Raw genomic sequence first — 23,712 nt, 5'->3', positions numbered from 1 at the left:
ATTGTTATGACCCTGATGAGGTTGTGATGTTTGTCTTTTTCAATTGTTAAACAAAAGAATTAACACTGTTTTTAATAAATCCATTCATATTTTGTATACACCTTTGTAGTATTTAGTCTTTGTACTATAGTTGCCTAAGAGGGCCCTTTTTCTAAAAACTATATGTGAGGATTGTGTGAGTCTGCCCCATTGGAATGTGATCATGTTAAGTGTGAAATATACGTTGAGAACCTTTTGGTGATCCCAAGAGTACTTTGATTTCTCATTTACATCACATAGTCCAAGCGTTTGGCTTAGGTAAAAAATTCTCAAAAATTATTAGGAACATCTATAAAACTCCCACAGCAAGGATAATAGTCAACGGAAATGTAACCAACTTAGTTTAGAGCAAGGTACCAGGCAGGGTTGCCCTCTTTCCCCTCTCCTCTTTGATCTCTACATAGAACCACTGGCACATAACATCAGGGCCAGTGAGCTCTTTGCTCCATTTGAAAATAGGGGATGGGTAAAAAGGCTGGCCTTGTATGCCGACGATTTGATGATTTTTACGAAAGAAGAACCAGCGACTTTGCCAAAGTTGGAGCAACTTCTGATATATTTTGGGAAGATATCTGGTTAGTTAATTAACACACAAAAAAATGAAATTATGTCATGGAATTTGCAATCCAGCTCGCCTTTAGTTCACCACCAAATAAGATACTTAGGGATTCAAATTACTCAGGACATTGACAAATTGGCCCAGGTCTATTTGGAGGTTAAAAGGAAAGAGGCCAGATCTTTACTGAGATCCTGGAGTAACCTTCCATTTTCAATTCTTGGCCGATCCAATCTTGCTAAAATGTCTGTTCTGCCAAAAATAACAATTATCTTTGACACAATCCCCTTACTATTTAGCACAGTCTCCTTAAAAAACGTACAGTCGGACATAAATAGTTTCCTTTGGGCTGACAGAGGGGTCAGAATTGCATGGAAGAAATTAAGATGTGAGCAAGCAGCCGGGGTAATAGCCTGCTCTGATTTCTGCTTTTACAGCTGGGCTTTCCATTTAAAAAATACGAGATCTCTACTACTTGACTCTTCCTGCTACCCGCCTTATCTCTTAGCTATGTCAAACAGTGTCCCTAAGGGGGGGGAGAGGTTTCTCCTTAAATTTGGACATCCCAAATACTTTAAAAAAGTCAAACTGAAGGTGTTACGATCAGCCTGTGATCTATGGTTCCAGATGAGGAAGCTTTTTAGAATTCCATACTATTGCTCAAGCACTCCTATATGGAACTCTCCAGGTACCCCAGATTGCCTTAACGACAGCCTATTAGCCCCTCTATGGGAAAATGGCTTTCAGAAATGGGGCCAATTACTGTGAGATAATAAACTATTGCCATGGGATGAGTTTAGCTCACAAACAAACCAAAAGCTATCCAGATTAAAATTCTATCAATTGTCTCGTTGGGCTGCAAACCAGGACAGAGATGGCGTTATAAATGATGAGCTGAAGGATACGTTTTTGGTTCCTCTCCACCAAAGCAAAGACGTGTCTAAATGGTATTGGCTTTTGATTGAAGGAGATCCACCACCATTGTCTACGGAGGAGCCCTGGAGAAGAGAACTGCCTTCCAGTGACATCACATCTTATTGGCAAGTATCCTTGTGCACTTTATTGAGGGTTGTCAAGGCTGCACCACTGAGGAGAAATCATCTGTTCACACTCCATAAAGCTTACTGGACCCCCAAGAGGCTTTCCAAGCTAGGAGTTAAAGAGAAGTCCTGCGTGAAATGCACCCTGCGGAGCGCAGATGATGTGCACATGTTCATGCAGTGTCCTCAGATCCAGGGCTTCTGGAGGCAAGTGGTTAAGACTATCTATGATGTAATTTGCCAAGAAATCAAGGTAAGCCTGGTTTGAATTCTTTTTGGAATTTCGCCTGACGATAGTATTAATAACAAGCTGTCAAATGTTCAAGCTTCACTTCTGGTTGTTCTAATTCTTCTGGCAAGAAAAAATGTGTCTTAATTGGGTTTCCCCCATCCCACCAACATTTTTAGATTGAGGCACTTCTGTTAAAAGAGTTCTTAATTTGGACATGGGATGTAAGCCAAAGATAAGAATGAGATTTTGGGGGTTATGGGAAGAGTATAAACAAAAGTCCAATGATTATGAATATCCTCGTTAATTCCCAAGTGTCATGTGGTCAGCTACTCTAGGAACCCTTGAGGTGGAAAGAGATCTACAGGGCTGCGTGTCCCCTCTATTGGGTCCAGGAGGGTGCCTTTGTACTGCTTTAAGATCACTCACTTTCTTTCTTGAATGAGGACATATAAAAAAAAAACTGTATGATCGAATTCACATTCCATCATTTTAGAATAACAGTATTATAACCTTTAAAATATTTGGAGGCCTCTGATCTTCTCAGATTATATGTATATTAGAGTATTTCTGATGTAGCACTATCTTTTACTTCATAGCAACACATGAATGCACTAATGCGTTTTCTCGCAGTTAGCTCTCTTCATTAAAAACATTTCTGTGCTGGATATGTGCATAAATTCAACTCTAAAAACTTAACAAAATTACTTTGTTAATAAGCTTTTTCCCTAATGTTCCTCATGCATAGTAATATTTTTTCTAGTGTCTTTATTCTGTTCAATATTATGATAAAACGTGTTCTCTTCAGAGCAAATTATTTGTTCACTATACTCTCAATATGTTGCTTTTATTTAACTGTAGCATTTCTTCTCTTATACTCCTTCATCCTCTTACGTAAATTTCGCATTACTCGAGTGTGAAACATTTTTACTCTTAGCTCCTTAAACTGTTTCTTTCTCCAAGTCGAATTCTGTCTTTCCTATTACATTTTCTACATTTAGAAGAATGTAATCCTTCGTGTTTATCATTTAAACTCCTGTTCTTCCCCAACAAATTTCCTTCAGTTTGCAATTTGACTTTTTTCAGAAAGTCCTTACTGGTTTTACCAGTTGTTCTTTTTTTCTTGTCCACATTCTCCACCTTATCTGTTTATTTACTGTCAGTTTCAAATATGTAGTACAGTTTCCTCTGTTTGTTTCTTCTTTGTTTGTTTTTCTCAATACAAGTAGATATACAGAAACTAATAACAAATGCATTTAGCTCTACAGAAAATACAATTAAATTACATTGTACTAATAATTAGGTGTGTGAGAATATAATATACATCTGTGTCACTGACTGCCTAGGTGGTAGCTGAAGTATTTGTTGTTAAACCAGAGTTTAACATTTGGCAAATACATTTTCATTAAGAAGTCGAGCTAGCTGTAAAACTGCATACTAAGGATCTGTAGTAGTAGCCCTCAACCATTTTTAAAGTAGTACTACATATATAAGTGAACATTGCAGTCTGAAAGTGCATGTATAAGTTACTAAAATTTAGAAGGGCAAATTTTATATTTTGCGTACTTTTCTGTTTGTTGATAAGTGGCTTTGGGTGTGTTAGTATATGTATCCAAGGGACAAATACATGTATTGTCCTGTTATATCATGTGGGTTGCATCTTCATAAAAACCAATCGACTGGGTAAATGAAGCCGTATATGTAGACAAAGGATGGAGCAGACATAATAAACGTGTTTGCTCCAAACAATCCCAAATTATGGAGATGCGAGGTCCATCAACCCTAAAGTAGGCACCGCAATCCTTGCCGAAGGATACTGAGCCATGTCGTACCACTACATGTAAGGTAGTTAGACCATTTATGTTGCTCCATCCGGGTAGAAGCAATATCTTCAGCATGGGCACAGAAACAGTGGAGAAGTGTGGCTCAAGTGGTTGGAGTGGCAGACCCTGATGCAGAGGTCTGGTCCGAACCAGGGTTCAATTCCCCGCCTCGGCGGGTCTTGGGCTCAAATTTCCCCGGACCTGACAATTCTCGCCTCGGTGCCTATTCCAATCATGGAGTCCCACTCTGTAACTCTGGGCAATAGCTTGCTTAATCTCCACAACGGCCCCTAGCAGCGGGATGCCTGGCTATCACCTTGGGGATGCCCAGTAAGGGGTTATCTCGCAGGGGAATAACAGGACGGGTTCCCTAAGCAAGCGCTGGGATGCTTACAGGCAGCCATGCGCTCTACAAATCAAATTTCATTTCATTTCAAGTCTGCTCCCAGCTGGCGGGAGCATTTTTAAATCTCCTGCACACTGGGAGCAGACTTAATGTTTGCATCTGCTTGTCGGGAGATTTGAAAATGCTCCTGTCAGATGGGAGCAAACATATGTAATGTGGGAAGGGAAACTACAGTTTCCCAGGGATGGCCTCCCCAGAGCACACTAAGTTAGCGAACCCTGGGAGATCGGGTACCCGGGGTCATTAAAGACACAGGTGGGGCTGTGTGTCACCTCTCTCGTTTAATGTATCTGACAAGCCTGGGAATGGGGTCCATAGGGCATTTACAAGGCTCAGGGAGGGGGCCAATGGCCCTCCCCTTAATAAATGAATTGGGCCATGGAGGATGAGTTTCCCAGGCCAAAAATGGCTCATTAGGGGGCCATGTGCCCATTTCCCTTAAATATACCCATTTTCGGGAGATGGGTTCCCTGGAGCACTGAAAAGACTGATGAGGGGGACTGACTGATGCCACCTCCCCATATATATTAAATAAAAAGTTGACTGTCATTTTCGTTTTTTTATTTTCCTATGGGTCTCCTTCATAGACTTTAGGTGGCCGGGGCAACCATGTCCTACCCTGTTTGCAGTTCAGAGAGAGGCTAAGAAGTCCCGGAGTTCTGTAATGGCTGACAGTAACACTTTTCTCAACATGCTGGAAGCCAATCAGAGTGCTTACTTCCACAGTAGTCTGACTCCTGTGGGAGCGAGATGGACCAAGGGAAAAAAAAGCTCCCTGGGCAAATCAGAATGCTCTACTTTTAAATTGGAACTCCAGTGAGTTCAGCGAGAGAGTCTCACAGACCAAACCATTCAGATAAACAAATATATTCAAACCTGAATTTCTCAAACACTACTGAACGGATCAACACCACAATCTGCAGACCAAGATCTAGCTTTCTTGCAAGTTCGTAGTAATTCCATTAAGCAGTTTTGGCGGTAATGCCTAATAAAGAAGTATACGGAAAATGAATGGGGACTTGTTGGTTTGGTACCCTCCTTTTGTCTCAGCTCCAGCTTGACAGATCACCCCGAAACTTCTATGCACATACTAGGCACAAAAGAGTTCCTTTCAGTTTTGTGAAGATTCATTAAACAGTGTCAAATTTATTAGCAACACAAAACATGCATTTCCTATGGAAACGCTGACTATAACTACCCAGTGGCAAACGGCACTGGTTAAAATATAAATATGTATATTCACACAAAAAAATCAAAGGCTAAATTAACGTTATAGTTAGGTGAATTACTCAGTGACAGCATTAATGTTTTGAAGAAAAATAACTAAAAGTTAACCAGATATAGTTAGCATCGCTAACTATAACTTGCACCCCCATGCACTGCTTAAGACCACGCATATTGCATCACTAATGACAAGTTCTATAAGATCATTTATGACATCACTGATGACATCTCAAGCGACATCATATCTGTGTTTTTTAGTTCAAACCATTAATGTTGTCTTTGACAGATTCATCAAACTATAACATTACTTCAACCTTTTGTTTTTAGAGTAAATTTCTAAGGTTTAACAAAAACAAATTTTTTATCACCTCTAACTATGACCTTACTATTACCTTTGCTTTTTTCCTCAAAAGTTCCAGGTCTTTTATGAAAGTAATTTGTTATTACATTTTTATGAGTAAATCCAACCCCTTGCAGCCAGGCCCTATGACCAATCCCCCCACATCTATTCAAAGCTATGCTGTGCACTGCCTTTAGCTGTGAGGAGTGGGGGCATCGGCCACAACAGGCCAGGCCCCTGTGGCGAACTCACAGTAAGAATATCTGACCACAAACTGTTCAGGGCCTTCAGTCATGCCAGGCAGGGGGTTGGCCACTGAGACTGGCTGCATCCAGCTCAAGGCATGCACCTAATTCCATGCTGTGCGTGGCCATTAGCCATGCATGGTCGGAAGTTGACCAGAAGGCCTGGCTCTGGGTAACAAATCCCCAGGGTCTTTATTTTTTCTTTTTTTAAAAGGGACAGAGTCCTGGGGACCCCATCCTCCCGGACCACTCTTTTAAGTAAAAGGGAGGAGGCGCACATTGCTCCTAGGGCTGATTTCAGCCCCAGGGACCTCATCCTCCGGAGACCCCATCCTCCCAGGGCCCAGCGTGGTTTTCAGGGGAAGAAGGGCACATGGCCCCAATCCTCTGGCCAACTTTGGCCATGGGGACACATTCCCCTGGGCCCAATGTGATTGTTAAGGAGAGAGGGGTACACAGCCCCTTCCTGGGTTAATTTTGGCCCTGGTGACTCCATCACCCAGGGCACGACATTATACTTATTTGGAGAGAGCACAGGGCTGACCATCTCTGGGACAAATGCGGTCCCAAGGACCCCACTCCCTGAGGCCCAGATTGCTTTTCAGGGGGAGGGGGACACAGCCCACTCCCTTGGCCAATATTGACCCTTGGGACTCCATTCACTGGGGCCCTAACACTTAAAGTGGGTGCCCTTCTTCTCACCCAGGGAACCCACCATCCTCTTGTTAGTGGCTGCGGGGGGAGCCGGCATTGCCCCCACAGGGATTAGCTACTTATACTGCTCCCCCCAGCAATATTTGATCTGTTTCCCTTTCTAAATCACTATGGGCTGGGAAATAGATCAAAAGCCAACTTCCAGAGAGCAGGAGCATTTTCAAAGCTCTCACAAGCTGGGAGCGGACTTGGTGTTTGCTCTTGCTTATGTCCCAGGGGTGGGTTCCCAGGGATTTTGAAGCTTGGGGAGGGGTACCTTGTGTCACCCCTCCCCATATAAACATATTTCAGTCCTGGTGGTGGAGGAGGGCTGCAGTGCTCCCCTCCCAATATAAAAAATGTTGGCTCAGATTTTGGCTTTCCGGGGTCTCTGGAGGTTCGGGGAGAGTGGCAACGTGGCTATCCTCCCCTTCATCAATACAGCCTCATGGGTTGGCTCCCTGGGGTTTATAATTGCTGAATGCACCTCAGCCATCATTTGTTTGTTTTTTATTCTGCAAGAGTTTTGCAGACTCACAGCATTTCTGGCCCGAGGTAGGAGGTCCCTCTAAATCCTTGTGAGGCATGTGTTGTAATATTTGATCAAATCAGGAGACCCTGGGATCTAGCGACTTGAACATGTAGTTGGATACAGCCAAATGAACTCTGTTAATACCTTGAAAAAACCTTATATGTGACATTCTCAGAAATAACATGACAAAACCTAAATGATTATAAAGTATCTAAAATGTTTAATTGCCCATGTGGGTTGGTACACTAGTGCATACACTGAAAGGAGAAGGGAAAACGTCTGTGAAGGGACCTTCACATCCCTTCATAAATCTTTGAATTAACTTTCTAGCCTCAAATATGCTGAGGGGGCATAAGTTATGTGCATATGGACAACCACTGCCAAGTCCTACTTATGTAGCTTTGGATAATCAACTAGTTTTTGCAAGGCTGATCTCTGGAGTCTGGGTGGCAGAAAGATGTGTTCTTTGAGAAATATTGCAGTCTGAAGTCCTGGAATGCCTTAGGCAAGCAGCTGGCATATAGTAGACAGAACTGATATCAATGGCAGCTTCAGTGGACTTTTACGTTCAGAAACTGGACTAAATTATTTACTCTGTAGAGAAACGTAAATATTGCACTAGGACATAGTATAGGTCTTTGAGTTTGAGGCTATTGAATTCTATATTAGAGATTTATATGAGAGCTTTCTTAGAAATGGAGGTAGTAAATAATTCAGGATCACAAACGTAGGCATTAAGTGCAAGGGTTCCTGAAGTGTTGTGTCTTCCTGTCAGGGCTGAAAAGCAAACCTTTTTTCACTGGATCTAATATTCATGTCACCTAATAATGTAAAGAACAAAAAATGCAGATATATTTACCCGTCTGGTTGGAGATCTCACCCTGAGGACAAGGGACACATAGAAAGCAACAAACTGGCTGCCCTTCTTTCATAGCTTTTCTGAACCCAGGCAGGCAGCTTTGACTACACACTGAAGTGGGGACCTGAAAAACATAACCACATACAGAAAATGTTTCTATGGCAATATATTGCTTATAATGCTTTATACCGGAAAACATCAAATATTTTTGAAATGTACTGTAGGAGGATATATCCTTAGGGTCCACACATATAGCTTGCCTTCGTTTATGTTTGCCACAATCCATCCATGCCATATTCAAGTTCAAAGTTTCACAAGTCCCAAAATATTTATCATGAAATTGTTCTCTAACAGATTTCCTCCAAGCAGTCAAGGAATAAAATACTTTTACAGGACTAATTGAAAATAAAACACTACAATGGTAAAACTCTTTAACTTTGAAATATAAATGCAATATCTTTATTCGATTATTAATAATAATCATAAAAGTACAAGATAAAAAATAAAGGCACAAAAACTCATATATCATTGCAAAAAGAGGATAAGATCAAAGTTATTACATAAACCATTAAAATTTTGTAAAACAGAATTAGATCATGTAAAGACACATTGTAAGTCTGAATCATGGGACTTATATTTAGATAATAAAACATAATACATGGATCATGTATTCAGTGCAAAATTCAAATACAAGACCCAACAGGATTTAGAACGGCAGGGTCGGCAAGCATCTGAAAATGGAAAAAGGCAGGCCTATATTGACAAAAGTCCCTTATACGTAAAATAGGATTAAAGTATCTTCTTTAGGCCAATCTACTTATTTTTCACAAATAAAAGTAAGAGTTCCGTGGTGTGTGTTGAACTATCATTACAAGGGCAATTCAGTATTGAGTTGGGATCATTTTGTCCGGGGGAAAACATAGCCTGGATAATATCGCACCCAACCAAAATTTAGAGAGCAGAGATCTCTCCCAAAGATTTCTGGTTAGAGCGAGGTAGGCTGCAAGGCCCTCTCTAGTTTGATTGTTCTTAAAGGCTCTCATGATCTGCTTTTCCAAAGCCATCGATTCCCTCCTCTCCATGGCCTGTTTTAAAAACAGTTCTTTAATTGTCGTTTCATCGTTTCTGGTGAAAAGCTGGGGGGCTTGGTACAATTCAGGGCATCCCAACTGAAGAGCTGAATTATTGATGTAAGACAGCCAATGGATTTTTTTGCCCATAGTGACACTTAAAACAGTCTTGGATCACTTCTCTATTACAGATTGTGTTTTCCCCACTCCAAACATATACCCATTGAAGCAGTGAGGGTAATTTTGCATAATCTTCAGCATTCCCCAATTCCAGTTCATCATGAACAAAATAGCTTTGCAAGCAATTCCCTGCACAACTGATTCTCCTCCTGCTGTAAGTATATTCTCGCACAATTGTGATAGCCCAATATGGTGGACCGATACGTAAGAACCAGCAAACATTTCATTCTGTTGATTTGGAGCAAAGGAACTATTGGCTTGCTACCAATCAGTAACTAAACTTAAAACGGGCACTAAGTTCTTGATTAATACAATTATTATGTTGGTCAAAGGTGACACCCAAATATGGAAAAACACTGACCCTTGAGATAACCTTCCTTTTGATGGTTAAAGACCTCACTTTGGAAGACTGCCTCCCACAGACCTTATAATGGGTTTTTCAGTCTTGGTATCAAGGTCAATATCATCTATAAATGTAACGAACTGATCCACAAAGACTCTATAGCAGAACCACTTCATCAGTCTATGGCAAAGTCAGGACAAAAATAGTTTTGGCCATCTGCATTTCTTCCATTTAGTGATAAATAATAATTCATACTATTAATATATAACAACAAAAAAGAGGTGCCAAGAAGAAAACATGCCTAACTCCTCGGGGGAGACATAGACCTTCTGAACATTCCCTCTCCTGTCCTTACCTAACGGAGGCAGCAATATTTGTGTGCAAAGCTCATAGGAAATTCAACAGGGCTTGGGGCATTCCTAGATCTGCCAATAAAACTCAAGTCTTTGATCGATTAACTCAGCCAAAGGAGCTACTCAGGTCTATGAATGCTAAATACATTTTACCTTGCTTAGCCACATCATATTTGCATATCATCAGGTTAAGATTCAGGCATTGCTCCAATGTATGCATACCTTCCCAGAACCCATAATGACTAAGACTAAAATTAATATTAAGCTGGTCCCACTCATCAATTCGGTTCATAATAATTCTGCCTGCCACTTTAACAATTGAGTTCAATGGGGAGATAGCCCTATAAGAGCTTAGATCCTGCCAATTTAGTTTTTTAAATATGGGTACAATTGTAGCAACTTTCCATGCCTTGGAGGTACCTTATACAGCAGCTGCATTAAGGACATTTATAATTAGCTGGGACTAAAAAGGAATTTTTGACTTATGTAAGTCTGGAGGGACCTCATGGGTGCCTGGGGACAGTTGTCTCCCAGATTCCTTTAGTGTCTTCCGTATCACAGGTGTACATGAGTCGGTACCATGCCTCTTCTTTGAGGGTATGTTCCCTCGCCCTAATAGCTAGCATATATTGAGCTCTAGCAAGAGAAATATCCTTTTAAATCCTTGGCCGGGTGTTATGGACCTCTTTTACTCACTGGATTGCAGCTCTACAGCTATCAACAAACCACCTACTTTTAGCCATTATTATAGTGCCATACAGACTATGCATAATCTGCTTTGCTGAGTAGTTTAAAAATTTGAACTCCTCCAAGACACCTGCTGGGGGGGAAGTCTACTGAAAGTAGTGAGTCCATAAGCATACTCAAATTTGCCCCAATAACAGAATTAAAAAGGACAAGGATAGAATTGCTGCACCATTTAATTCTAAGCCCTCTGTCTATCAAGCTCAATCGAATTAAGCCTTGTTTACTTTTGTTCATATCACCTGGGGGCTTTACCATATCAAAAAAATAGGATCATGTTTGCTAAGGCAAACTTCCACATATCCCCTCACTTGCACTATTGTTCCAAGGACAATTGAGATAAAAGCATAGTTGATTACCGATCCTTTGCTCTATCCCACAAAACTTGATTTTTGATCAAATTGTTGTGCCACAATAGTCCCCACATTGAGAAGTTTGGTTTGGCCTAATACGTTAATCAACCTCTGACCCCTTTCATTAGTCTATAGGAAACCGAGGGAGGTATCATCTTTCACAAAAAAAATCCGCCTCACAAAGGGGCTGACCTATCTTGGCCTTAAAGTCTCCTTCTATTACCATGTTAAAGCATTTACATTTGGAGAGGGCTCTAACTGTTATACGGACAGCACTTTAAACAAGGCTTGATTTGACAGCAAATTTAAAATTAAAAAAAGCTAAAATCTCAGGATGCCAAGACCCACACAACCTGAATTCTCCGATGCCTCATGGGGACGGCAACTTTGAACAGCTTTGATATATCAAGATAGGCAGCGCCCATTCGGCTCCCTGCGCCGTAACAGCTTTAACTGACACACAGAAACACTTGAACCCATTCATAAAAAAAACAAATCCTGTACCCAGGTTTCCAGCAGCATCATCACATCAAACTATGTGCTTAAATCAAGCCATTCTGGATCTGATATTTTTTATCTAATACCTGCTATATTCCAGCTAACAATTCTTAGAGCAGGGTCCTGTTTTGAACTCTCATTAGTTATTATTGGGTGCACCAGCAAAGGAAGGCTGTTCCTCATTTAACCAATTAGCAGTAGAATAAGGGTTCGAGCTCTGTTAGAGCTCTGTTACCCTTCTCTCTGTTTTTAACTTTTTCTGTTATGTTTGTCAGTCTTTTCTTCTGGGTCTGGAGCACAAAGCGCCGGGACACTCCTTGGAGTAGCCGTTGCGCTATACAAGACCCATAAATAACATAACATAACATAACATAACATAAGGAAGGTCAGGGAGTTAATCATTGTAATCCGAACTTGTCAGCTGAAAAAAACCTATTAAAGGTCGGTATAGGAGGCTTTTCCAGGGTTCTTAAAGGTTGGGTTGATCTTTCTTTGGGGGTAAACTGCAAGTGCCTATAGAACTTCAAGTGCCTAAAGGTACAATACTGATACCCTATTCTATTGGGCGTTGTATATTGAAATTTTAGCTTTTAGATCCCCACAGACTTTTTTGTCATATGGGATGGTGAAAAGTTCAGAATGAAAATCTGCAGTGGTCATTACTTTGGGTAATAGAAACAAAAGGTGTACATGTTTTACACCATTCAAAAGTACATTTTAGAACCTAAACTAGGGTTAGACCTGTGAGGCCTAGTCAAATTTAATTGTTGCAAATTTAAGAACATAATTCTGCTGTATGGATCAATTAAGAACCAAAGGGCATATTAACAAGGGCTTGGCTTTAAAAGCTAAAAAAGCAGAGATAAAACTAGCGCAGTATCAGCAACAGGGTGCTAACACCCAAAATTGCATGTTAACACCCTTTTACTCTACGCTTCCCCTTGCACCTCTAATGAGATGCAAAGGGGGCGTTCCAGAGTAAAATATTAGCAGAAATGTCGCTAAGCAACATTTCTCCTATTATCAAGGATATCGCTAACCCAGTAAGCGATAAAAAAAGCAGCGCTAACCGTGGTTAACGCTGCTCTGGTATTTTTCTGACTTAGCCATGACATCCTATGTAAGGTGGATATCATAGCTAGATATGTCTATCTCTATCAGCATACTATCGCCAAACCTTGTGGGATTATCGCTGTATTTCATGTGATAATCTCACAATTGGAAGCTTGCGCTCTGAATTTTATCGCTTTGGAGATAAGCGTTGCTGATAGCAAGCTATCTCCGCGATAAAATTCAGAGTTGGCCGGGGATAATTATACTAGCGCCAAGTGCCCTTTGCGATCAGAGGCGGCCTTAGGCATGTGCAAGCTGTGCACCTGCACAGGGCCTCCAAACCCCAGGGGCCGCCACGCCAATATATATCCTTAATATAATAATCCTCTGAGGAAGGATACATATTTGCGAGGCGGCCCCTGGCAGGGATTTTGCTGTTCCACTTCCAAACACCATGACCCCCCCCCCTCTTCACTGGCCTCTGCACCTGCGTTCCTCCGAGGACCCCCTACCTATGCTCCCTGCCCAGGCCCGCCATGAGCCTAGAGCCGCCCCTGTAGCGATATCTATCGCATGGCCTTGTTAATATGCCCCCAAATCTCCAGCAAACCTTGTGAATTTGGAGTGTATACATGCTGGGTTGCATGATTCAGCCAGAAGATAACGTTACTAAAAAACCTCCTACCAATGTAGTCTTAAAAAGCAATAAGGAGATACAATGGGTCATTTGTTAGACATCCAACAGTATTTTCCTGCAGTTATATTTCTCTTCAATTAACTTTATCAGGATTAATCACCAATAAACTTGGACACTGGATCACGGTCTCGCAGGGACTCCTGGATGTTGGAGTCCCCGCACACTCGCAGTCCCGCTGATGCCTCTCACCCGTACCGCCTTGCTCGTTACTCTGTTAAGGTGCACTGGATCCCACACGGCGATGCGGCACCCGCGGAGCGGGTGCGGCGAGGTGTGGGCGGGATCAGTGACGGGAACGCCGCTGCACTTCAGTGTCCGCTAGCAAAGTCTCCGTGACAACAAACAGGTAGCCCACGAGGGAGAGGTAAGGAGAGCTTTTGAATCCTCCGGGGGGCAGGCCAGCAGGGAGAGCGGACCGGAAGGTGGCTGATGGTCTCGCAGGGACTCCTGGATGTTGGAGTCCCCGCACACTCGCAGCCCCGCTAATGCCTCTCACCCGTACCGCCTTGCTCGTTACTCCGTTAAGGTGCACTGGATCCCACACGGCGATGCGGCACCCGCGGAGCGGGTGCGTCGAGGTGTGGGCGGGATCAGTGACGGGAACGCCGCTGCACTTCAGTGTCCGCTAGCAACGTCTCCGTGACAACAAACAGGTAGGTAGGTAGGGGCTGGATGGGCTGCTGGAATATAGACATTCGAGGTGCAGCTCATGAACACCCATTAGAAATAAGTTTTTTGCACACCGTTTGCAGCCCTAAGGTGCTCCGCATAGAGAATACTAGTGGTATTATTATTTCACATACCTCTTTACTCCAATGAATAGATGAATGCATTGATGGACATATGAACAGACACATGAAATGAATTCCATGTGGAACAATCTGAGCATGATGTGATCATTATATTGCACTCTTTCTTTGTCTCTCATTTATGTTATTGTGGTTGTATGCATTGTTTTGACCCTGATGAGGTTGTGATGTTTGTCTTTTTCAATTTTTAAACAAAAGAATTAACACTGTTTTTAATAAATCCATTCATATTTTGTATACACCTTTGTAGTATTTAGTCTTTGTACTATAATTGCCTAGGAGGGCCCTTTTTCTAAAAACTATGGGGGTCATTAGGATCGCGGACGGACTTGAGTCCGTCCGCGACCCCAGAGCATGAGGGAACGTCCGCATGGGCTGCGGCGTTCCCTCTGTGCAGATTAGGATGTGACCGCCAGGGTGGCGGTCACATCCTCTATTTTTAACATTGCTGCGGGTGGAGCTTCAAGCTGCCCCCGCAGCAATGTTAAAAATGCATGCACAGCATTTGCGTGCACAAAGCGGCAGGCACCGCGCGGTGCCTGCTGCATTGTGCACGCAAATGCAGGGGGGTACCATAGGTACCCCCCATGTGCACCCCCCACCCCCCACTACACCTAGGGGGCCCGCAATGGGCCCCTGCAGTGCAGTTACACATGCTTTTCCACGGCGGAAAAGCCGCCTCGGAAAAGCATGTTTCCATGCACATCCTAATCTGGCTGAAGGTGTCTAAGAGACACCTTCACCATTTTAGTGCTTTTCCGCCGCGGTTGTAAGCCAGCCGCGGCGGAAAAGCTGCGGACCTAAACCATGACCCACCAGCCATCCTAATGTGGCGGTGGGTCCTGGTGGGTCCGCAGAGGATTTTCCACATCCTCCGGGCCGGCGGTGGCTTCCGCCGGCCCGGAGGATGCGGAAAATCCTCCATCCTAATGACCCCCTAAATGTGAGGATTGTGTGAGTCTGCCCCATTGGAATGTGATCATTTTAAGTGTGAAATATACGTTGAGAACCTTTTGGTGATCCCAAGAGTAGTTTGATTTCTCATTTACATCACATAGTCCAAGCGTTTGGCTTGGGTGAAAATTTCTCAAAAATTATTAGGAACATCTATAAAACTCCCACAGCAAGGATAATAGTCAACGGAAATGTAACCAACTTAGTTTAGAGCAAGGTACCAGGCAGGGTTGCCCTCTTTCCCCTCTCCTCTTTGATCTCTACATAGAACCACTGGCACATAACATCAGGGCCAGTGAGCTCTATGCTCCATTTGAAAATAGGAGATGGGTAAAAAAGCTGGCCTCCAAAGTTGGAGCAACTTCTGATAGATTTTGGGAAGATATCTCGTTAGTTAATTAACACACAAAAAAATGAAACTATGTCATGGAATTTGCAATCCAGCTCGCCTTTAGTTCACCACCAAATAAGATACATAGGGATTCAAATTACTCAGGACATTGACAAATTGGCCCAGGTCTATTTGGAGGTTAAAAGGAAAGAGGCCAGATCTTTACTGAGATCCTGGAGTAACCTTCCATTTTCAATTCTTGGACGATCCAATCTTGTTAAAATGTCAGTTCTGCCAAAAATTACATTTATCTTTGACACAATCCCATTACTATTTAGCACAGTCTCCTTAAAAAACGTACAGTCGGACATAAATAGTTTCCTTTGGGCTGAAAGAGGGGTCAGAATTTCATGGAAAAAATTAAGATGTGAGCAAGCAGCCGGGGTAATAGCCTGTTCTGATCTCTGCTTTTACAGCTGGGCTTTCCATTTTAAAAATACGAGATCTCTACTACTTGACTCTTCCTGCTACCCGCCTTATCTCTTAGCTATGTCAAACAGTGTCCCAAAGGGGGGAGAGAGGTTTCTCCTTAAATTTGGACATCCCAAATACTTTAAAAAAGTCAAACTGAAGGTGTTACGATCAGCCTGTGATCTATGGTTCCAGATGATGAAGCTTTTTAGAATTCCATACTATTGCTCAAGCACTCCAATATGGAACTCACCAGGTACCCCAGATTGCCTTAATGACAGCCTATTAGCCCCTCTATGGGAAAATGGCTTTCAGAAATGGGGCCAATTACTGTGAGATAATAAACTATTGCCATGGGATGAGTTTAACTCACAAACAAACCAAAAGCTATCCAGATTAAAATGTTATCAATTGTCTCGTTGGGCTGCAAACCAGGACAGAGATGGCGTTATAAATGATGAGCTGAAGGATACGTTTTTGGTTCCTCTCCACCAAAGCAAAGACGTGTCTAAATGGTATTGGCTTTTGATTGAAGGAGATCCACCACCATTGCCTATGGAGGAGCCCTGGAGAAGAGAACTGCCTTCCAGTGACATCACATCTTATTGGCAAGTATCTTTGTGCACTTTATTTAGGGTTGTCAAGGCTGCACCACTGAGGAGAAATCATCTGTTCACACTCCATAAAGCTTACTGGACCCCCAAGAGGCTTTCCAAGCTAGGAGGTAAAGAGAAGTCCTGCGTGAAATGCACCCTGGGGAGCGCAGATGATGTGCACATGTTCATGCAGTGTCCTCAGATCCAGGGCTTCTGGAGGCAAGTGGTTAAGACTATCTATGATGTAATTGGCCAAGAAACCAAGGTAAGCCTGGTTTGAATTCTTTTTGGAATTTCGCCTGAAGATAGTATTAATAACAAGCTGTCAAATGTTCAAGCTCCACTTCTGGTTGTTATAATTCTTCTGGCAAGAAATAATGTGTCTTAATTGGGTTTCCCCCATCCCACCAACATTTTTAGATTGAGGCACTTCTGTTAAAAGAGTTCTTAATTTGGACATGGGATGTAAGCCAAAGATAAGAATGAGATTTTGGGGGTTATGGTAAGAGTATAAACAAAAGTCCAATCATTATGAATATCCTCGTTAATTCCCAAGTGTCATGTGGTCAGCTACTCTAGGAACCCTTGAGGTGGAAAGAGATCTACAGGGTTGCGTGTCCCCTCTATTGGGTCCAGGAAGGTGCCTTTGTACTGCTTTAAGATCACTCACTTTCTTTCTTGAATGAGGACATATAAAAAAAACTGTATGATCGAATTCACATTCCATCATTTTAGAATAACAGTATTATAACCTTTAAAATATTTGGAGGCCTCTGATCTTCTCAGATTATATGTATATTTGAGTATTTCTGATGTAGTACTATCTTTTACTTCATAGCAACACATGAATGCACTAATGCGTTTTCTCGCAGGTAGCTCTCTTCATTAAAAACATTTCTGTGCTGGATATGTGCATAAATTCAACTCTAAAAACTTAACAAAGTTACTTTGTTAATAAGCTTTTTCCCTAATGTTCCTCATGCATAGTAATTTTTTTTCTAGTGTCTTTATTCTGTTCAATATTATGATAAAACGTGTTCTCTTCAGAGCAAATTATTTGTTCACTATACTCTAAATATGTTGCTTTTATTTAACTGTAGCATTTCTTCTCTTATACTCCTTCATCCTCTTACATAAATTTCGCATTACTCGAGTGTGAAACATTTTTACTCTTAGCTCCTTAAACTGTTTCTTTCTCCAAGTCGAATTCTGTCTTTCCTATTACATTTTCTACATTTAGAAGAATGTAATCCTTCGTGTTTATCATTTAAACTCCTGTTCTACCTCAACAAATTTCCTTCAGTTTGCAATTTGACTTTTTTCAGAAAGTCCTTACTGCTTTTACCAGTTGTTCTTTTTTTCTTGTCCACATTCTCCACCTTATCTGTTTATTTACTGTCAGTTTCAAATATGTAGTAGTTTCCTCTGTTTATTTCTTCTTTGTTTGTTTTACTCAATACAAGTAGATATACAGAAATCAAATGCATTTAGCACTACAGAAAATACAATTAAATTAAATTGTACTAATAATTAGGTGTGTGAGAATATTCAATATAATATACATCTGTGTCACTGACTGCCAAGGTGGTAGCTGAAGTATTTATTGTTAAACTAGAGTTTAATATTTGGCAAATATATTTTCATTAAGAAGTCGAGCTAGCTGTAAAACTGCATACTAAGGATCTGTAGTAGTAGCCCTCAACCATTTTTAAAGAAGTACTACATATATAAGTGACATTGCAGTCTGAAAGTGCATGTATAAGTTACTAAAATTTAGAAGGGCACATTTTATCTTTTGCGTACTTTTCTGTTTGTTGATAAGTGGCTTTGGGTGTGTTAGTATATGTATCCAAGGGACAAACCCATATATTGTCCTGTTAAATCATGTGGGTCGCATCTTCATAAAAACCAATCGACTGGGTAAATGAAGCCGTATATGTGGACAAAGGATGGGGCAGAGATAATAAACGTGTTTGCTCCAACAATCCCAAATTATGGAGATGCGAGGTCCATCAACCCTAAAGTAGGCACCGAAATCCGTGCCGAAGGATACTGAGCCATGTCATACCACTACATGTAAGGTAGTTAGACCATTTATGTTGCTCCATCCGGGTAGAAGCAATATCTTCAGCGTGGGCACAGAAACGGTACACAAGTCTGCTCCCAGCTGGTGGGAGCATTTTTAAATCTCCTGCACACTGGAAGCAGACTTAATGTTTGCATCTGCTTGTCGGGAGATTTGAAAATGCTCCTGTCAGATGGGAGCAAACACATGTAATGTGGGAAGGGAAACTACAGTTTCCCAGGGATGGCCTTCCCAGGGCACACTAACTTAGCTCACCCTGGGAGATCGGGTCCCCGTGGTCAGGGGGGGGGCTGTGTGTCGTTTAATGTATCTGACATGTCTGAGGATGGGTTCCATAGGGCGTTTGCAAGGCTCAGGGAGGGGGCCAATGGCCCTCCCCTTAATAAATGAATTAGGCCCTGGAGGATGAGTTTCCCAGGTCAAAATGGCTCATGAGGGGGCCATGTGCCCATTTCCCTTAAATATACCCAGCCTCAGGAGATGGGTTCCCTGGAGCACTGAAAGGACTGGTGAGGGGGACTGACTCATGCCACCTCCCCATATATAATGTATAAAAAGTTGACTGTCATTTTCTTTTTCTTTTTTTCCTATGGGTCTCGTTCACAGACTTTAGGTGGCCGGGGCAACCATGCCCTACCCTCTTTGCAGTTCAGAGAGAGGCTAAGAAGTCCCTGAGTTCTGTAATGGCTGCCAGTAACACTTTTCTCAACGTGCTGGAAGCCAATCAGAGTGCTTACTTCCACAGTAGTCTGACTCCAGTGGGAGCGAAATGGACCAAGGGAAAAAAAAGCTCCCTGGGAAAATCAGAATGCACTATTTTTAAATTGGAACTCAGGTGAGTTCAGAGAGAGAGTCTAACAGACCCAACGATCCAGATAAACAAATATATTCGAACCTGAATTTCTTAAAAACTACTGAATGGATCAACACCACAATCTGCAGACCAAGATCTAGCTTTCTTACAAGTTCGTAGTGATTCCATTAAGCAGTTTTGGCAGTAATGCTTCATAAAGAAGTATACCCCAAAACTTTCTATGCACATACTAGGCACAAAAAAAAATCCTTTCAGTTTAGTGGAGATTCATTAAACAGTGTCACATTTATTAGCAACACAAAACATGCATTTCCTATGGAAACGCTGACCTAACTATAACTACTCAGTGGCAAACGGCACTGGTTAAAATATAAATATGTATATTCACACAAAAAAATCAAAGGCTAAATAAACGTTATAGTTAGGTGAATTACTCAGTGACAGCATTATTGCTTTGAAGAAAAATAACAAAAAATTAACCTGATATAGTTAGCATCGCTAACTATAACTTGCACCCCGCTATGCACTTCTTAAGACCACGCATATTGCATCACTAATGACAAGTTCTAGGAGATCATTTGTGACATCACTGATTACATCTCAAGCCACATCATATCTGTGTTTTTTTAGTTCAAACCATTATTGTTGTCTTTGACAGATTCATCAAACTATAACATTACTTCAACCTTTTGTTTTTAGAGTGAATTTCTAAGGTTTAACAAAAAACATTTTTTTTTATCACCTCTAACTATTACCTTACTATTAACTTTGATTTTTTGCTCTAAAGTTCCAGGTCTTTTATGAAAGTAATTTGTTATTACATTTTTATGCGTATATCCAACCCCTTGCAGCCAGGCCATGTGACTAATCCCCCCACATCTATTCAAAGCTATGTTGTGCACTGCCTTTAGCTGTGAGGAGTGGGGGGTTGGCCACAACAGGCCAGGCCCCTGTGGCAAACTCACAGTAAGAACATCTAACCCCAAACTGTTCAGGGCCTTCAGTCATGCCTGGCAGGGGGTTGGCCACTGAGACTGGCTGCAGCCAGCCCAAGGCATGCACCTTATTTCATGCTGTGCGTGGCCATTAGGCATGCATGGTCGGAATTTGACCAGAAGGCCTGGCTCTGGGTAACACATCCTCAGGGTTTTTTATTTTTTTTAAAGGACAGAGTCCTGGGAACCTCATCCTCTTGGACCACTCTTTTAAATAAAAGGGAGGAGCTGCACATTGCTCCTAAGGCTGATTTCAGCCCCAGGGACCTCATCCCCGGAGACCCCATCCTCCCAGGGCCCAGCATGGTTTTCAGGGGAAGAAGGGCACATGGCCCCAATCCCCTGGCCAACTTTGGCCCCGGGGACACATCCCCCTGGGCCCAATGTGATTGTTATGGGGAGAGGGGTACACAGCCCCTTCCTGGGTTAATTTTGTCCCTGGTGACTCCTTCACCCAGGATACGGCATTATACTTATTTGGAGGGAGCACAGGGCTGACCCACTCTGGGCCGATTGCGGTCCGAAGGACCCCACTCCCTGAGGCCCAGCTTGCTTTTCAGGGGGAGGGGGACACTCAGCCCACTCCCTGGGCCAATACTGACCCTTGGTACCCCATTCACTGGGGCCCTAACACTTAAAGTGGGTGCCCTTCTTCTCACCCAGGGAACCCACCATTCTCTAGTTGGTGGCTGTGAAGGGAGCCGGCATTGCCCCCACACGGATTAGCTACTTATACTGCTCCCTCTATCAATATTTGATCTGTTTCCCTTTCTAAATCACTATGGGCTGGGAAATAGATCAAAAGTCCACTTCCAGAGAGCAGGAGCATTTTCAAAGCTCTCGCAAGCTGGGAGCAGACTTGGTGTTTGCTCTTGCTTATGTCCCAGGGGTGGGTTCCCAGGGATTTTGAAGCTTGGGGAGGGGTACCTTGTGTCACCCCTCCCCATATAAACACATTTCAGCCTCGTTGGTGGGCTCCACAGGGACATTAGGAGGGGGGAGGAGGGCTGCCATGCCCCCTACCAATATAACACATTTTGGCTCAGATTTAGGCTTCCTGGGGTCTCTGGAGGTTCGGGGAGGGTGGCAACGTGGCTCTCCTCCCCTTCATCAATACAGCCTCATGGGTTGGCTCCCTGGGGACTATATCTGCTGAATGCACCTTAGCCATCATTTGTTTGTTTTTTATTCTGCAAGAGTTTTGCAGAATCACAGCATTTCTTGCCAATTTATTTTCTTTTCTGGCCCCAGGGAGGAGGTCCCTCTAAATCCTTGTGAGGCATGTGTTGTAATATTTGATCAAATCAGGATAGCCTGGGATCTAGCGACTTGAACATGTAGTTGGATACAGCCATATGAACTCTGATAATACCTTGAAAAAACCTTATATGTGACATTCTCAGAAATAACATGACAAAACCTAAATAATTATAAGGTATCTAAAATGTTTAATTGCTCATGAGGGTTGGTACACTAGTGCATACGCAGAAAGGAGAAGGGAAAACGTCTGTGAAGGGACCTTCACATCCCTTCATAAATTTATGAATTAACTTTCTAGGCTCAAATATGCTGAGGGGGCGTAAGTTATGTGCCTGCGGACAACCACTGCCAAGTCCTACTTATGTAGCTTTGGATAATCAACACGTTTTTGCAAGGCTGATCTCTGGAGTCTGGGTGGCAGAAAGATGTGTTCTTTGAGAAATATTGTAGTCTGAAGTCCTGGAATGGCTTAGGCAAGCAGCTGGCAGATAGTAGACAGAACTGATATCAGTGGCAGCTTCAGTGGACTTTTACGTTCAGAAACTGGACTAAATTATTTACTCTGTAGAGAAATGTAAATATTGCGCTAGGACATAGTATAGGTCTTTGAGTTTGAGGCTATTGAATTCTATATAAGGGATATATATGAGAGCTTTCTTCGAAATGGAGGGAGTAAATAATTCAGGATCACAAACATAGGCATTAAGTGCAAGGGTTCCTGAAGTGTTGTGTCTTCCTGTTAGGGCTGAAAAACAAACCTTTTCTCACTGGATCTAATATTCATGTCACCTATTAATGTAAAGAACAAAAAATGCAGATATATTTACCCGTCTGGTTGGAGATCTCACCCTGAGGACAAGGGACACATAGAAAGCAACAAACTGGCTGCCCTTCTTTCATAGCTTTTCTGAACCCAGGCTGGCAGCTTTGACTACACACTGAAGTGGGGACCTGAAAAACATAACCGCATACAGAAAATGGTTCTATGGCAATATATTGCTTATAATGCTTTTTACCGGAAAACATCAATTATTTTTTAAATATACTGTAGGAGGACATATCCTTAGGGTCCACACATATAGCTTGCCTTTGTATTTGTTTGCCACACTCCATCCATGCCATTTTCAAGTTCAAAGTTTCACAAGTCCCAAAATATCTATCATGCTATTGTTCTCTAACAGATTTCCTCCAAGCAGTCAAGGAATAAAATACTTTTATAGGACTAATTGGAAATAAAACACTACAATGGTAAAACTCTTTAACTTTGAAATATGAATGCAATATCTCTATTCGATTATTAATAATAAACATAAAAGTACAAGATAAAAAATATAGGCACGAAAACTCATATATCATTGCAAAAAGAGGATAAGATCAAAGTTATTACATAAACCATTAAAATTGTGTAAAACAGAATTAGATCATATAAAGACACATTGTAAGTCTGAATCATGGGACTAATATTTAGATAATAAAACATAATACATGGATCATGTATTCAGTGCAAAATTCAAATACAAGACCCAACAGGAATTAGAACGGCGGAGTCGGCAAGCATCTGAAAATGGAAAAAGGCAGGCCTATATTGACAAAAATCCCTTATACGTAAAATAGGATTAAAGTATCTTCTTTAGGCCAATCTACTTATTTTTCACAAATAAAAGTTAGAGTTCCGTTGTGTGTGTTGAACTATCATTACAAGGGCAATTCAGTATTGAGTTGGGATCATTTTGTCCGGGGGAAAACATAGCCTGGATAATACCGCACCCAACCAAAAATTAGAGAGCAGAGATCTCTCCCAAAGATTTCTGATTAGAGCGAGGTAGGCTGCAAGGCCCTCTCTAGTTTGATTGATCTTAAAGACTCTCATGATCTGCTTTTCCAAAGCCATCGATTCCCTCCTCTCCATGGCCTGTTTTAAAAACAGTTCTTTAATTGTCGTTTCATCGGTTCTGGTGAACAGCTGGGGGGCTTGGTACATTTCAGGGCATCCCAACTGAAGAGCTGAATTATTGATGACAGCCATGGGATTTTTTCGCCCATAGTGACACTTCAAACAGTCTTGGATCACTTCTCTATTGCAGATTGTGTTTTCCCCACTCCAAACATATACCCATTG

The 23,712-nt window shown here is 42.0% G+C and overlaps 1 protein-coding gene across 1 annotated transcript in view; it reads right to left on the bottom strand.

The window, feature by feature from the left end:
* LOC147678478 (extracellular calcium-sensing receptor-like) overlaps positions 1-23,712 on the bottom strand; it is a 118,358-nt gene that overhangs the window by 14,405 nt on the left and 80,241 nt on the right. Inside the window, exon 5 of the mRNA XM_086945656.1 lies at positions 22,421-22,544. Within this exon, the coding sequence (XP_086801782.1) occupies positions 22,421-22,544 (124 nt within the window). The remainder of the gene's footprint in view (positions 1-22,420; positions 22,545-23,712) is intronic.

The sequence above is a fragment of the Lissotriton vulgaris genome, chromosome 12, assembly GCF_964263255.1.
Source record: "Lissotriton vulgaris chromosome 12, aLisVul1.2, whole genome shotgun sequence".
In the NCBI taxonomy this organism is placed as follows: Eukaryota; Metazoa; Chordata; class Amphibia; order Caudata; family Salamandridae; genus Lissotriton; species Lissotriton vulgaris.
This window is presented reverse-complemented; position numbering and strand designations above follow the sequence as displayed.